The following is an 18,188-nucleotide window of genomic DNA, read 5'->3' as shown; positions in this document are numbered from 1 at the left end:
TCAAACCGAAACTATTACCTACTAGATACTCTGCAGCTATCCTAGTATTCTTTAAAGAATATTAGGTATATCATTGTAAATATTAAATTGTACTCTATGCAGCTGAAGGAAGTGACAATATATTTATAATTAATTTAATTTTTTTACATACCGCTGACAAACACACAGATAGGTGGCCGATATTTACCTGACAAAGTCCCATTTTGTCAGCAATCTGACAAATCCCAACAGTCCGAAATACCTAAGGGCATGTAACTGCCTAACTAATAACTATATCGGGCAGATAATCTGCATAATTGGAGCTCGTCGAAGGATATTGCGTCCACACGGGGCGGCTGAGCAATTTTCTGCGTCATTTCCGCTGAATCGTCCATCCGGATGGGCGACGCTCGCAGCCGACTACTTACCATGCAGCGGCCGTCTCCACGCTGCATTTAATTATTACCAATCACCATTAAAACAGACGTTGTAATTGTAACCAGAGTAAAGAGTTACACCCTTATTCATAGAGAAGTTACAGAACGTTTTAACTAATAAACTGTTTTGTCCCTCTCCGACAAAGAACTATTTGTTCTTCGATAGAGAGGGACAAAACAGTTTATTAGTTAAAACGTCTTGTAACTTTTCTATGAATAAGGGGGTTATTCTCTGAGGAGAAACTAAGGCTTTCAGTGGTTACTGATTTGTGTTTCATAATGAATTTCATTCATCATTACACATGGTTTAACCTCATAATGAATATTATTCAACCTTATTAATAAGAATTTATATGCAATGTAAATAATTTATGTAATCTTGAAAAATAAGTAAGTATAAAACGGTTTAGGTAAATATTTGACATGAACTTTTTGTACTACAAAAGAAAGAGCACGTTTTCACCACAAAAGGATTCCATTATATCACGGCAATATTTTAAGTCTTGCGAATAGCATTATATATTTTTTCGTAGTACACTCCAAATTAAAAATACTTCGCTACGAAAGAATATCACGAAAGAATACTTTCGATAAACTACGCGAATTTTATCGGAAACATGAGGCAAATATTTAAGAACCTAAAGCTAGTCTCGCCGGAATGCAAGTCATAAATACTTTTGAATATCGAATCCAAATAGAACATTCGTTTTGAGAAATTTTAAAGTTGAACCGCTTGGAACGGTCTACCGTTGCGAATTAAATATTTAGAATTTGTAACTGGAGATTTCAGAACAGCTAAATGCACTGTACATAGGTACAAGTATTTTAATAATTCAGTGTAAACATCGGTGACGGTTTAATTAAGCAAATACCTCAGCCAGACTTATAAGGCAGGTAGGTAATTGGTAGGTATTTGTTTATTTTCTCTTATTATAGTGAAATTCTTGTTTGCTGTTGTGTTTCCGGGACGTGACTGCGAAGAATTCATAATAACAACATGCGACGGTGGAAAGGCAAAATGTATTATCCGCCACTTTTGGCGAATATGAGTTATATATACCGTTGGAATCGCCTGATTTTTCTCTTTCGAATGGTGCGGGTCTCGTTTCGATCTGAGCACTTTTTGGCGCTTAAGACAACGGTGATTTTGGAAATCTTAATACTTTTTTCTTGTATTAAGAGCCACTTTTTTAGTCATTTGTATGTTCAAACATACTTGATCAAAACTAAAGTTATATAAAACATTGTACCCTCACTAAAACAGTAAAACATTGTGACTTAATTCATTTTGAACTAATGTGAATTTGTATCATTAGTTACTTAAGCGACCTACCTGATTGCGTAATTGATATAAAACAAAATGCCTTCTGGTCAAAAATAACATAAAATCACTTAATACATTTTACAATTTTGTAATTTGAAGCCATACTGGCACTTAAACCATTTTACCAGTCAGCCTTACTCGCGGCGTTTGGCGGTTAATACAACTTTACCTAAATCTGTTTAGTGGTACAATTGGCACTTAAACAGCTTTTTGCGATTTGTAGATAATTGATATAAGTGATATAAAACAATTCAAAAGAATCGCAATGAAGCGGTCTATGGTGTTTAAGCTGTTATATCCAGAAGGATATTGTGTGAAAACGCCAATAATATAAATAGGACCGGTTGGAAAGGTGTCGCTTCAGCACCCCGCCGGGACGTTCATTGGGAGAGGACGTGCGTCTATGCGACAGTTGGCGCCGCGTGCGCAGCGTAATTACGTAGGTACAAACTCAGATTCGTTCGCCAGTATAAAACTGTAAATATTTTTTGATTATATCACCGATAACTACATTAAATTATGATATCTATTATATTACTCTTTACACAGGTTCTAAATAATAGTGTTGGTATAATTAATATTTATTGAGTTATAAATATGCACTTGGATCCTTTCGCCTAAATTGCTGTCTCTATGCAAGTAGGGAATTTTAACGTTTCTCTAAAATGATCCAACCAAATATTTATTTTTTATAAAATATTTTTTCTATGACAATATGGGTCTTAATGTAAAATATTTGTATTGTATTAACATGACATTACTTTTTATACAAAATAATAATTATATATCATAAATAAACTTATTCATAAATAATTTGTATCGAAATCTAGTCAGAAACAGGATTTCTTATCTATATAAAAATCTAACCGAAAATGTGTTCCCAAGCGCAAATCTCTGGATCAACTTAACCGATTTTGATAATTGTTAGGTAATTATACGAAATAGAAGACCAGTGACCACGAGTACCACGACCTGTTTGTATCCCATAATTTTCAGAATAAAGTATTTCAACGAAAAGCAAACCTTATAGGAAAAAGTTGGACATGAATTAAATTAACTTTTCTCTAACTTCACTTCATCATCCTCCATCGCTGAAGAGTGCAATATCTGGTATATTCCATCTATCCTGCTTTTTATGCCACCGTAGGAAATCCATCGTTCCCTGGTACTTTGCCACTCTTCAGCGATCGTATGGTCCGTATCAATTCGTCTTATTCGGGGGTTGGATATTTAAATTTCTGTCAAGATGCAGGATAGTCATAAATCTCATCACGAACCATTACGTCCCCACTCCTGGGGCACGGGTCTCCTTCCAATGAAGGAATGGTTTAGGCCTAGTCTACCACGTTGGCCTAGCGCGGGTTATTGGGCCCCAACACAAGCAATCTTGTGCTGAGAGAGTTTTCGGGTAAGTGGGCTACCCAACTGTCAGACGTTTTCAAGCCACCCGAAGGCCTCTGACTAGCCTGTAAGACCTGCCGATTTTATTAATCATAATGATTACGATTATGCATCAAGATACAAGATGCTCCTGGTATATTTGCATCTGCATCCAACTCCCCAGGTGGTGGTTAGGATCATTAAAAACTTCGGCAATGTGGCCATACCATCTTGAAAGTCAATCTTTCATAGTAACAAGGAGATATCCTGGGTTTTGTTGCAATGTTCTTCAAGATGCTTTGTATAGATCCTTCATGTTTCCTATGGCAGCCGATGAGACCATCGCTGGATATAGGGTTACCCCTAGCAGCGTTTGTCCTTTTATAAATTTCGTTTGATATTAAGTTCACAAAGAAAATACTCGTACGCAAGTCTTTCTTTAGAATGGTCGTCTAGTTCGACGTTAAGTCTTCCTTGATGGTTGATCATATCCCATGTTTCTTTAGACATCCATTCATTCTTTAAGTGTTCCTTGTGCCTTATTATTTCTTCGCAAATTTTTAACAACACGTCTTTGATGCCAGTTGTTGCCGATCTGGATACTAAGTTTTCTTCTAACTTGTGGGTCCTGCAGCTTATTTACACGACACCTTTGGCAGATCTTGTGGCCTGCTCCTAAACTCCCGCTATCTTCAAGCACATTTTTCCATCGACTAAGTGGTGATCACTATTGACATCAGCAACCCTCTTATTCCTAACATCCAGAAGTGTCTCCATTTTCGACTAATCGTCGGTCGATTTGGTTCTCGGTCCGGCTGTCGGGTGAGACCCAACTCACATTGTGATAGTCCTTTGGGGTTACCACCACTAAAACTTAGCCATTAACAATCCTAAAGCATCGTCGCTTGCTTATCAAATCTAGCGTATCTTTTATGAATCTGACAGATAGTTTAAAGCGAGCGACGCTGCTTATGGATTGATAATTGCTTATGTGTCTTGCCCACACTAACATACGGTGCCGATACATGGACGCTGACCAAGCAAACTGTGCACCGAATCAGAGTTGCACAGAGAGCTATGGAGCGATCCATGTTAAGAATTTCGCTTACAGACCGTATTCCCAGCGTGGTAAATCACCAAAAGACAAAAGTCTTCGACGTCGGTATGCAGGTCACGGAACTGAAATGGGAGTCGGCAGGAAACTTGGCTCGAAGGCAGGACGGAAGGTGGATAAAGGCGGTGACAGAATGGTGGCATAGAGACGGACGAAGAAATGTCGGTTGGATTATGATTATTAATTAATGAATAAGTAAACCTGCTGATCACTTGGATCTCAATCTCAAAGTGATTTCGCGGTGAACAATATGTTAATAAAGTTTATAATAAAATAATGCTTCGAGAAAAGGTACGGCCATGCCGCTTCTTTGCTCGACTTGGTGAGATATTATGAATTTTTTGTTTTCAATCTAGCTGGCCCGCAGGTACCGCTTCTTACCCTACCCTACCCTACCCTACCCTACCTTACCCTTCCCTACCCTACCCTACCCTACCCTACCCTTCTTACCTTTTATACCTTCCCTGGACTTCCACAAATGTTTCTAGACCAAAATCAGTTCAACCGTTCTCGAGTTCTGAGGTCCAATTATAAGTTCATTTATTCTTTAAGTCATTCATCTTAGATATAAATTGCCTTAGTCTGGCGGTTAATTCATTCTTATGGAATGTTTAAAGCAACATAAATTATTATAAAACATTATCCTGGTGTGATGGTTAAATCTCCTTGGTGTTTAAATTGTTTTTACTTGTATTTAATTAAAATGTTAATGTCGTTTAAGCCAATTTTACCTGACTGAGATTTCAGATGCCTATGTCTTATGTCCCTTATTTCAGTAAATAGAATATGTACATTCATTTTATATACAGAATAACATAGAAAACTATTTCAATTTAACGTATTTTAATTTTCAAAGCCATAGCTAGAATAATTACAGAGATATGATTTTTTTTCGAAAATTTCAAACTTTAAATCGCTCTGGTGAACATTTTATGTCATGGCGCTTAAACCATTTTGCCTTTCCACCGTCGATGTCTGTCAAGCGTGAAGATTTACTACAGGCGAGTTTCATTTGTTTCAAAACTATAATTATGTACGTTCATGCTCCTCGTCGTATCATTGAGCATGATAAGAAGTGTATAGATGACGCATTTTGAAGAACGATGATCAGATCAATTAGAATGATTGTCTAGCATCTTTTTTTAAATTTAGCATTTGTCTTGTATATGCATTGAATAGGTAAACTTTTTTTTCTTTTTTTCTAACCTCCGCCGAACTAAGCTACATACACAACCGAATTCGCGATCGCGTTCCGATCGCACGATCCCGGCCATCCGTCATGAGTGGACGCATCATCATAGACTGGATAAGGCGCGGTGTACACGATCGATGTTGTCTCTCTCCGTCTCCCGGTCACGCAACCTGCCGTGCCGCGCCACGTTTTTTCATCCGATGAAAGCCCCTATTTATAAAGCCGGAGCATAGTTTCAACGGGCTGCTGAACCACAGTTTTTGTTACGAATACACCACGCTCGCCGGAGACGCGCTTTGTGTTCACTAATAGGTAATAGCTGCGTATCGTTTGTTTGCGAAATTACTCCTTTTTTAGCAGCTGACGTGATCTTCGGTGATTTAAATGCTTATGTACATTCGCTTGTCAAGTGCATTTTCTTGCTTAATAATTGCTAGAAATGTCTGTTTTGCAGTAGCAGAAAAGGAATCCATACGAGAATAATGTAGCGGCGATATAATAAAAATCAGGTGTCCAAGGATTACAGTTAACGAGGTCACGTACCCGCGTCTGAAATGTGATGACAATGCAATTCTCTTGCCGCCGCCGCCGCCGCTTCGCTGCAGTTGCGCCGCCGCGTCCGGGATTATCTCCCGCTATATTGTGTAATGGACCCTATAATAAGATCTCCGGCTAAACAATTATCAACGTACACTTTGTATAGCTTCCCTAACCACCGCCAGGTATTGTGCAACGTGCAGGCCACGGACTAACAGCCGCAGGCTATTATAGGCTGAAACTAGCCGTCTCATACGTATTATGTATCTAAATCCATGAACACAAGTTGCTCAGGCTAGTTCAGTAGGTGTTTTCCCGACACGCCGTGATTTTTATCTGATAGTGGTTTTAGTATCTTATCGCGATGAATTGATTTTACGCTACGCTTCAAGTTCATAGAGTTAAAGTGACAAGTACCTATAATTCCGTAAAAACGTTAATCGTGTTTTGGAAGATCTCAATTCGCTGTATATTTATGTACGTCTTATATAATATTTATTATAGTAAAAATACGTTAAAATATAAACAAAATGTTAGTACCCGGTAACAGATATTATTAGAAATTCCTGTTCCTTCAGACATAATTTATGAAGATAGCAAATCAAAGGATTAAAGGAATCCACCTAAAGTTGCTTGTAATTCATGCTAATATTTGATAATCATAACCGTGTTGAGATTTAATTAACACTGCATTAAATTAATTTAACTTACTCTTTGATATCGGAAATATCAATATATCTACACGCCTTTGGACTGAGAACTTGCTTTAAAAGTTTAAGTTTGAGCTATTTAGTCAGAAGCAATGCAAGCGAGCGCTTAAAATCCTTTAAGAAAACTTCCCTAGAGTGCAGTATTTGATCTGGGATGCTTCATCAAAGAGAAGATCCTCACAGTTTACTCTGAATCTAACCAACCGGCAAATACGCCTCGGGCATTGGAGTTGACAGATAAAAAATAACTCGCTAAATGATTGAAACTTTATTAGCATTTGCTCCAGCTACTCAAATCGGATGCAGCATTCTTTACATTTACATTTCCATAAGAGAAAATTGTAGACTTGGAAGCAGTTGTTGAATTACAGATGAAGGACGGGAATGGCGGAAAGAATCTTGTTTTTTTTCATCGAAAACCCTGAGGGAAATTCGCAGGAGCATTGTGCGAGCTGCAAAGCCTTCAATTTGTGGAAAAACCGCATTGGCTTCTGTCAGACAGGCTGACATACGATAGAACAATACCTAGCCAGTTTAAGGTATTTCAAAAACAACGCCTCGCTATTTCACTACCTTTACGGGTATTGTTGTCTCACACGTGCCTCGTATGAATATATATACCTCTCTCTGTATAGCTGGATCTGGCATGTTTTTTTAATATCCATTTCTTATGTTCTACAGTTACAGGCACAAACAAATGGACTACTAAACAGCATACGAACGTATTGGCGCATCATTGTCAGCTTCAATCGGATAAGTCTGGCAATAAGCGCGACTGGATCGCACAATGTACGCGACTAAACACACCCAACAAAAGAGCGGTAAAGAATGGTTCACCAACACATTCGTAGTAATAAAATAGTTCGCGCAACAGGTTGGATCCCGGCGGTAGAACCTCACAATACAATGGTGGAAACGTACGTATGTATGGCACCGGCTTGCTCCACTTCAAGCTAATATTTTCCTTACTGCGGCACTCGAGTGCAGATATATGAAAATAAGCCGCACACTATGCTTATTACTTGATGGTTTACGCTATTAGCTCACGCAGTTGCTTTACATAATGCATTCATTACCATAACAATGTGGGCGAGTGTCCGATACGCATTCAGTTACTCAAAGCAAATACCGTGATGGCTATCGAAAATTTCGCTTTGGGCATCGGCATCAAAATGCATTTGAAATACGAAACTTTTAAAATAAATTTATTGCCGGCCTGTACGTGTCCAATAAAATTTCACGGTAATCGATATGTCGCACAACACGAGCATACTTGAACACACGAGATGGGCCCTCTATTAAGGCGGCACTATGTCATAGGATCGACAACTCGAGTGCTACGCTAGTTTACTGACGTGTATTGTTTTCGAGTCGGTCACTCTTTATTCTTTTGTGTGGGTTTTTCGTAGCGGAAATATTTTTTGACTGCGAATAAGGTGAATTACATAATAATATAGTCACTCAAAATAATCGTAGACGAAAATAAGCCAGGCTATTTCACAAACAACTCGATTACCAGCGACCACAAAAGACTTTTCGAAACCTTTCACCCCCTTCAACAAACAACTAGTTCCTGACAATAAAGTTTTTTGCGAGGCGCCGCCCGCAAAGTCTTTGCAACAACGATTTAGTTCTCCAAGTTTCGCCCCTAGTACAACAAAAAGCTCAAGGTGTTCATGTAGACAGTAACACAAAACATAACACTAAGCTACACTGAACACAAACAAGAGAGTGAAACTAGACGGCGGGATTCGCTAACTGCGCTCCCTAATTCCTGAACGTTGTAATGTAAGTGCGGTTACTGTCTACTGGCGAATCTGTTTGTTTTTCAGTGTTGCCATGTGCGAAAAATAAAAACTTACCAACCAAAAAATATTTGTCAAGTATAATTTTATTTATGAAGACGTTGTATAGATGTTTGATAATATTACGAATAAAATAGGACAAGGGTATACCCGTAAGTTTGGAGCCGTAGGGCAACAAATACTCCGTTGTTGCGGTCGGAGGCTGCGGCCTACGGGCCGAGTTTGTAGCGCGGTAGGCTTTGATGTCTAATGCGTGGTCTGTAATGAGGTTTTTGCGGCCTATTACAGGCGGAATGCCTGCGGATCTTTGCGGATTGAAAGTTCATCAATCCGCTCTTTATTATGGCTATGATGATATTTATAGAACGTAGGTACTGTAACATTGCACACAAATGGACACGAATCAAGCTTTGGTAACTGTATATTTTTAAAGAAATTTTATGAAACAATTAGGTTTTACCCCTTTTATTATAATATCGGGTGTCCTGTTATCCATAGTCAATATCATCTATGCATCTATCTTTTGAATGCTTGTTTCAGTTTTTATTCTAAATACTAAGCTATCCTTGCGGCCGACAGTACAGGCAGGGCGGTACACATTCACGAAATCACAAATGAGAATCCGGGCGCCACTTGAGCGTTGTTTAAACAACGGCGCGAGAACAATCCATTATACGAAACATCATTGAATACAGGCAGCAAAAGCGAGTGACAAAACTTGAAACGACTAATTAGCCGTATAAACATGAATCAGAGGCTATTAGTTGTAATTGAATGAGCCGCCGCCTGGCGGGAAAGTTCTTGTGGCGCGAAATTTAAATTTGGAACCTCTTCTGCCGGCGCTAAGGGGCTTACACCGACCGCCACAGAGTAAAGTTTGACGCACACTTCTCAGCGCGATAGTTCCTCAGTTTGTTTTCGTTTTGTTGGGTTGGTAATATTTCTTCAGGTTTGTTATTTTTATTTACTAGGGGCCACTTGCAGAAACATATTAAATCTAGATTTCGTGTCAAATCTTGATTTAAGAAACGTCAGTCCATACAAAATTTGACACTAAAGGCCACTTGCAGAAACATATTAAATCTAGATTTAGTGTCTCGATTTAATAAACGTCAGTCCATATTAAATTTGACGCTAAATCGAGATTTAACACTAAATCTAGATTTAATATGTTTCTGCAAGTGGCCCTTAATCGAGATTTAACACTAAATCCATATTTAATATGTTGGTGCAAGTGGCCCTAGGTGATGAATTGGCATTTTATCAATGATTTCAAAAGGAAGGATACGCCCGTCAGAACGTTTTGTCAAAAGAAAATGGCAACCGCGCGCTGGCCCTAATTTCATACAAATTATGACAGATTTATGAGGTTCTAGGGCCAACGCGAGGGTGTCATTTTCTAGAGCGGTTGGGCCTGTCCTTACGCTAGTAATATATAAGTCAATGCATTTTATGTAGGGTGCCTATAACGTGTTATTTGAATTTATAATGAAATAGTTATTAGAAAGATTTTATTCTGATACAATGACTAAAACATTTTTATTTTTGATTTCTATAAATTTGTTTTTATTTAGCAATCACACTAGCAATATGGGAGAGAGCCTGTTCCGCAGAGTTATTAAAACAACCCTTATGGTATTATAAACAATTAAGTCTGTTGATTTTTAAGGCTAGGTAGGTAGGTAATTAAAATCACCAGTAATTAAGTGAAAGTGTTTAGCTGGACTGTGTATCTAACGCTCAATTTTAACACCCTTTGTCCCTGATTTTTCTAATGAATATTCATGAATTCAAATGACAAGCACAACCGCGTCAACTTTTCACACGGAAAAAACTTTTAAAAGAGGCAAAGTGTATTTTTTATTGAAAAAGCAATATAAAAATAACGTTAATAATTGGCTCACACGTCTACCAATACGCATCGAGCACTATCGAGTGGAAAAGTTATATTCTAAACTAGTTTTCGGTGAAAATTCGCTCAAAATATTCGATACCGCGAATCTGTCTCGAACACAGTGTACTCGGAAGTTGGCGTTTAATTAACCGACCGGTGTCAATCTAACCGGTTAATATTAACACTGTCACACTTCCGTACAAATACAGTCCGGGCAATATAGCTTGCGCTCTAGTCACGGGGCATACGAAGGGAGGCTTCCCGATTGACGTATCAACTGTACATTATACTTACAGGGGTAATAATATTAATTATTGATTTATTATTCATAGAAAAGTTACAGGACGTTTTAACTATTGAACTGTTTTGTCCTTATCTGTCAAAACAAATTGTTCTCTGACAGAGAAGGACAAGACAGAAAGGTTTTAATTTAGGTATATACAGAGCCCGCAATGGGCGAATGACCCTCTTCAGGCCCTGTAGCACAGGTCGCTATTAAGACATGACAAGAGTTCTCCGTCCCGCTCGCTCTTGAGGCTGCGCGATGTGAGTGAGCGCGATGCAAAACTCTTGTCACGTCTTAAATGCGCGCCGTACTAGCCCTTCTGACTGGCTTAGTCTGTCACCACAGGCACGGTGACAAACCTTAGACGCGCTCTAGTATTTGTCACACAAAACAGTAATAGATTGATAGGTACTCATAAGATATATTTGGATATTGGGATCTGGGGGGATGGATTACCTATTTCCCCGCGATATCATTTATCAATAATGGCAGTGACGACGAATAAAAGACTTCTTTGCATACACCAATTTTATAACAGTCTGGCGAGCAATCATAATATTTTTATCCAAAAAAATAAATTATATCCGTGTATTTTGGTTATAAATGTATTTAATGTGGTAGATATGAGCTCATGAAAGTTACGCTGCTGAAATTGAAATACCGGAATGAAATTTACTTCATAATTTATGCCTACCCACATAAGCGTATTAGGAGCGATAATTTTCAACGCAGCTCAGGCACTTCAGGAGTTGATTTGTGTCACTACAGACAACAATAATTTTATTATAATTTATGCAATTACATTAATGAATATAATGATAACTTAAGAAGTGTATACTCATAGTAGAACAACATACAAAAACATGTAAATTATCATCATCACGACCCATTACGTCCCCACTGCTGGGGCACGGGTCTCCTTCCAATGAAGGAAGGGTTTAGGCCTAGTCCACCACGCTGGCCAAGTGCGGGTTGGTGGACCCCAACACAAGCAAGCTTGTGCTGAGAGAGTTGTCGGGTAAGTGGGCAACCCGACTGTCAGATGTTTTCATGCCGCCCGAAGGCCTCTGACTAGGCTTAACGACTGCTACCGAAGCAGCAACCGGGACCCACGGCTTAACGTGCCGTCCGAAGCACGGAAGCGTCCAGAAAAGCACCACTTGAAATTGGTCACCCATCCAATGGCTGACCGTGTCAGTTGTTGCTTAACCTCAGCGATCAGTTACGATCACTGAGGCCCGCTCGACTACGGACGCTTCTAAATGTAAATTATACTTACTCGTAATACTCGTAGTAGTAAGTCGTCAGATTAAAATCGAATTTCACAAATTGATTGAGTGATAATACCTAATTGACGGTCACGACGATACTTAATTCATATTTTTAGGTACTTATGTGTTATGAAGTCTTACTTTACATACATATACCTATTATAATATGTACTCAGACCTACGCTTAGGAATCTCCGAGTCACTAAATCAACAATAATAAAATGTAATAACTGATTTCTTTGCTAGTTTAATCATTAGTATACTTTTATAAAAGTTGTAACGTAAACCTCACTCGAGACGAATAAAAAATCTGTCAAAAGTACTAGGATCCCAGAGGTAAGAGGCAGGTTGTATGGGTTCACTCCCTTGACTCAGCTAATACCGGATTAGGCCGCTTTTCGCCGTACGCATCCAGATTTACCAGCCGCCAACCAGAAATTCAAGAATTATAACTTTAATGGAGCACGACTTAAGTATTTACTGACGTAAGCTTTTTCTCCTTCATCTTCGTACCTATATAACGTTAATATGTACAACTTTGACGGAGTATAAATAGGTATCTATAACATATTCACTGAAATTGCGAGATTTCGTACCCTGTCCATTTTTATTATTAACTTTTTAGAATACAATATACCTGGTCTATCTCCATATAACTCCGACGGGTAAATGGGAAATAACAGCAATGGTTAATACTCATTTAAAATATATTTCACGTTATATCAGTTACGAGATACCTATTTCATTTCCTCGCAACCAAACGCTACTTTTCATTTAAACTTTTATTTCCCTTTCCAACCAAGTAAATGAAGATGGTGTGATTTAAAAACCGCAGAGACGAATAAATTTTGACCTACCTAAGGCAAAGATTAATTAAGTTAAATGCAACAAGTCGCCGTTTGTTTGCATTAGTCTTCAGACAGTCTGTCCCATTTTATTATTCAGCATTCTGCTTTAAAAGGGTGAGTAGGTAAAACTGGGTAAGGAAATATTAAACGTACCTATTTTGACTTTTAGTTTTTTGAAAACTTCCGGTTGCTGTGAATAAATATATGAATATGTAGGCACAGTTTGAAAGTTATATCATAAGTAAAAAAAAAACATTGTTTACAGATTCTTTGTTCTTGAAACATGATAAAATTTTAGTCTTCGTTTTAATTAAATCATTAGATAATGTTCTCTTTCAAATATTATACTTTCTAAATCGTTTTTGCATCAGTTACAACAGAAAATACGTTCAGTTCTTAATACCTTCTTTGTCGTTTAATTTAGTTAATTCGGAACAATAAAACTAGCTGGAGCCCAGTTCAAAAGCAAAGTAAACTGAGCTAGACTTGTTGCGTTTTAAGTTAATTGTCGCAGAGCCATGCTGATAGTAGGTACAGAGCAATCACTAGGCATTATCCCCTCACCAGCAACGACTCTCAAACAACTATAGTCTCTATTGCAATGCCATACGAGTTAGATGCTAGTGATAAATTTAAATCCAGAGCCCAGTGTCAAAGTGAACGCAGTTTAGGTCCATGGGGGGCTGGTCTTAAGCTGTGAAAACTCTGAAAATTGCAAACTCATAAAAACTGTTACAGTGTTGAAATAGTTACAGTTTTTGACGAAGAAAGCTAATTAAGAACTCACAGAGTTAATTAAGAGTTAAGACACAGTCATCATGCTACTGAATTTATCATTTTACTTCCATGACCAAAAGAGGGATGTTATACTTTTTTACGTTACCTTGAGTGTGGACAGTAAAAATCAATGCAACGACAATAATAGACTGTATGTATTAAAAAAAACTTTATTATCCAAAATATAAACATAAAAGTGTACAAAGGGTGGACCTAATGCCAGATAAAAAGAAAGATATAGGTAATAAACATATTTCTATCCAAATACCACAAACAATAACAAAATCTAATTTTCACTACGGAGAGTAATCTGACTATTACTGTAATTGGTCCAATAACTTCTTCAACCGTCGTGGTTTAAAGCGAACTTGTTAAAGGAAGCAAAAGCAAATCGCAAACGAATAAAGTTACCGATACTGGCAGGCCAGACGTCATTCGCAAGAAAAATATACGTAGTTGGCAAAAGAAGTCCGCATCCGCCGGATCTCATTTAACAAATCGTTCGAAGCACTGAGGTCAGATAGCAATAACAAAGGCCCAACTCTATTGTAGTCGATCGTCATTAGGCTGCTTCCGTATATACGGACCTCTAGAGGCCCAATAACTGCCACTGAGGGACCATCCAGACGGCAGTTTACCAATATGACGAGGGGTGAATGATTTGTGACTTATAAATATGGGGTTTTTACGACACCGATTTGACGTTTTTGTCGGGCGTCGTCGGACAACGGAAAACGTTGATAGTTGGCTAGCAAATTAGGGTTTTCATCGGGGAATTAGTTGGTTCGTTGTTCGCGAGTTGACAGTTTACTAAAGGATGGCGTATATGAGCAACTGGGGGATGGATCTAACCCTTTTTTGTTATTTATTATTATGATATATGAGCGATTTGTACTCGGCAACAATACTAAGTGTGTGGTACCAACTGAGAATCGTCAGCGCTATCGCCTAAATATTTTCCCTTTACTAAATACTCAGGTCTATTCTTAAAAACATCGAATATTTTAATAACTTCACATATTATACAACTGTTGTTTAAATTGAAAATATTAAGTAGCAATCCTGTAAAAATGTTCTTCCTGTTGGAATAGCGAAATACACTGTATAAAGTCCACATCCCAAGCCGCATTAAAGCATAATATCAATCCTGCAGCTGCAGCTCATATGAAGTAAGCAACCACTTTAGGGGTATTACGAGCCCGTGGCCACACTACAACGTGGCGGGGAGCGCGATTGACCGCAACCAGCAATCTTTGTTTACACCGCAAGCGTGCCACTCGCGCCTCTATGCCTCACACAGTAAAGGTGTTAGGCAGTGTTGTGCTAAGTTTGCGGGGCGTATGTCCACCGCACCGCGGTAATCCGCGCACCGGCGATTAATCTTCGTTCCGCGGCTGTTGGAGCAACACTAGTTAATATACTTTTTAAGTTACATTGTACTTTTAAAACACAATTGTGTAACATGTTACTCTCAAGATGGATTTGCACAATTAATGTTTGCAGGCTTGTTGAGTTAGCGTTGTAATTTACTTTTGGATGTTCGCGTTAGATATAAAATGTGAGTCTGTTTGTTTAATTATGCTGAGTATTGTTCTGGATCTTTGACACCAACGGCACGAGGGAGTTTATTATCGTGAACATAATCATCGAAACAGCTTTCGTTAGTGATAACCCTTAAAGCTTACCATACGAGTACAGTGCCTAGTTGAGCACACATAAACATACAATGCATGAAAGTGGCGGATTGTACTGCGATAATTAATACCGGGAACTAAACACACCCCTCGAACCGTGTTCATTACACAAAGCGAGTCTACTAAAGCTAATCGCTCACAATCTCCATCGGAACCAGGTAAGTAGGTAGGTACTAATATGTACTATGCACTGAAAGATTTTATAAGAAAGTTATAGGTACAACCGCCAGTCACGTATTATTTATATCTTTGTAACTAAATTGAACAAGTAAATAATTAAAAAAAAAGTCTGCAACCAATCGCATCCAGCGGCTCTCAAGACGGCAACATCGCCACTAAACTCTCGGCTCAAACGAGTACTTACGAGCAGGGAGCAAAGCTACACTCCCACACAGTAGATTTGACAGTCAGCAAGTTCACGTACCTGCCGAATGTAAATACGCTCCCTACCTGTCGTCATATAACACTCGTAATAACAATATTTATAAGGAAAACTTGGACGAACATGAAAATACAATTTGGTAAAAGGTGGAAGTTGTCAATGTTGCGAGTGAGACATTAGGGGGTCGCGTGTTGATAACATTGCTATAGAGAAGGTGCAGAAACACAACCTAGGATTAATGTTTAATCGTTTTTTAATTGGTGACCAAGACCTCAATATTATTATGTGCCCGAAATACAATGATCCCAACCTCCAATAAATCTTAAGATATATCCGAAAGAAAACTGATTTCATCAGGGCTACGAACCTACCATAAACTTGCCAAATAATAAAAAATAACCTCTTCATACCCGGTAGGAACTGCATCAGTAGCTACTAGTCAATACTTACAGTCGTGTTATTTTCACAAATACACGCAAGTACTATAACTCCTATATAAAACCGTGCACGCCTCAGAATTCTTTCAGAAAAACAATGTAAGTGAAATAATCAACAAAGAAACCGATACGACATTATGTAACCTTGTTTATGCGGGGTCCCGATGCGTCGCTTTCATTGAAATTATTGTAATGCATGATAAGTATATGAGTGTGGCTTTTAAAAGTTAAGCTAGACTTACTCGGGACAGGAAATGTCAATTTACAATAAATCAGCTGTGGAATTTTATTATTATAAGCAACGAAAGTCAAAGTACTTTATTTGATTGCAAATCGAACACATCAATTAATTGTTTATTTTTCGGTAGAAACGGTGGGCAGATTGATGCGAGTTTATTTTGATTATTGACTTAATTACAACTTTTTATCTTAATTTTGCAAACATTTTAAAAACTAAAGAGAACTTTCACAGTACACTAGCGGCACTCACGTATAACAAAACAGATTACCTAGTCTGTCTAGCTTCGTTGATAAATTATATTGTGAACAAATTTTAGTTTAAACCGATCCCATGTGTTGGTGGCATTAAATAGGATAAAGTATAAGCTTACAAATTGTTTTAGGTATACAATATAACATCGCGAACTTAGGCAGATAAATTTGTTTAGGGCGGGATAGAATGTGGGATTATTCTGTATGTGTACTTGATGAATGGGCCTTCGCAGCATAATGATTATATTATTATAAGTGTGTAGTTATCACTACAACTATGATTCCATGTAGCTACATCAATAGTTACATGATTTCTTATTATTTCTTATTATTTCGTTGACTATGGAGTTTGGGATAGTATAGTTATTATGGCATCACTGGCATAGCGGCATCGGTTATACTAGAGGATTCACGATATTACTTACGTTTAAGGCAGAAGCTATTGAATTAATTTAATGAAATTCTCTACTATTGCTATGTTCATTTGCTTGTTTTCTGTCTTTGTAGAATGTAGATTTAAATAAAAAAATTATAAAAAGTGTTGAACTTGAAAACAATTGTCCCCGCCCATCTAGATTATAAAATTTAATGCTTTCATAAAACATTTACATCGTAGAAGTAAAAAAGAGAACTTTTTGGCTTACGAATTATCTATAAAAAATTACAAAGAAGAGGATAAAAACGACAAACATTTACGAAACGGACAGCAGATACAACAATGAGATACACTACAAATAGTGCGTAAAAATACATTCAATAAAAAGTGTGAATGGGAAAAAATTCACAGCATATTTTTGCAAAGAGTGGAAGGTCCATGCAACATGTCCGAGCAAGGACAACACTTGTAAACAGGCAGTAACGCATTCTCAACTCACACATAAGTAGCTGTAATCTTATTTATCAAGAAGGTAGTTGCACAGAAAGTAATATACACAAGGAATATTTAAATACCTCTTACCATTTCCAAGACGTTTTCTCGAAAGACCTGTAGATTGTTATGTGATGTTTATATTTGATACAATAAATAGGTACAGGGACTAGGTGTAAATTTTTGGTTCTATAGCTATTAGGACAAACTAAACTTTTATAACTATGTTGCATTGTTGATAGGTGTGAAATGAATGAATATGGCCTAATACCGATGTAACCGGCATAATTGAAATAGTTTTGATTTTTTTATCAAATTATTTATTTACCCTGATATTTCGTTATTCCGCCTGGACCCTAGGCCGATTAAAAACTCAATTTGCGTTACGACGTTTCGAAATTATAATGCCGTGTTACCCCATTTACGGTTGCGTGTCCCTAAAATTAAATATTAATGATGATGATATTCAGTCTTGGCTATTTTCATAGAAAAATACGATGTCTTCGGTGAAAACAGCGAGGGCTCTAAAAGCTTGGCTGTGTATCCCACTTGTCATAATAATAAGGTAGAATCGAGATGAATGGATCGCAATTATTTTGTAAAAACGCTGAAAAATAAAAGGCAGGTAATGAAAATTGTGCGGCTTTTATGTTGAGTGATGATGATGAGCTGGTGTTTGTGAGGTTATCAGCAAGCCGACTGTTCTATCGTCGTCCCGGGTTCTGGGCCCGTCTGGGTAGATATTATTATTATTATTATTT

At 37.8% G+C, this 18,188-nt stretch overlaps 1 protein-coding gene and 1 long non-coding RNA gene across 14 annotated transcripts in view; both read right to left on the bottom strand.

Moving 5' to 3' along the window:
• The window catches only part of LOC105394091 (polypyrimidine tract-binding protein 1), a 331,428-nt gene that overhangs the window by 98,727 nt on the left and 214,513 nt on the right, over positions 1-18,188 (bottom strand). For 6 of the 13 annotated variants that reach the window (XM_038105568.2, XM_038105570.2, XM_038105571.2 and 3 more), the window contains exon 1: positions 17,518-17,536. The exons of 6 other annotated variants lie outside the window; for them this stretch is intronic. In XM_038105568.2, coding sequence (XP_037961496.2) covers positions 17,518-17,520 — 3 coding nt within the window. In that variant the 5' untranslated portion in view covers positions 17,521-17,536. Of the gene's footprint in view, positions 1-17,517; positions 17,545-18,188 lie in introns of those variants that run through there. One more of the 13 variants, XM_038105577.2, reaches the window with a different exon arrangement.
• On the bottom strand, positions 3,315-4,722 carry LOC125490259. Its single transcript, XR_007267577.1, has 2 exons — positions 4,671-4,722; positions 3,315-4,640 (listed from the first exon to the last, which is right to left on the bottom strand). It is a non-coding gene; the product is annotated as an uncharacterized LOC125490259 (long non-coding RNA).

This window comes from Plutella xylostella, chromosome 22, assembly GCF_932276165.1.
Source record: "Plutella xylostella chromosome 22, ilPluXylo3.1, whole genome shotgun sequence".
Classification (NCBI taxonomy): domain Eukaryota; kingdom Metazoa; phylum Arthropoda; class Insecta; order Lepidoptera; family Plutellidae; genus Plutella; species Plutella xylostella.
The sequence above is the reverse complement of the archived record's forward strand: the minus strand, read 5'-3'. Positions and strand labels throughout refer to the sequence as shown.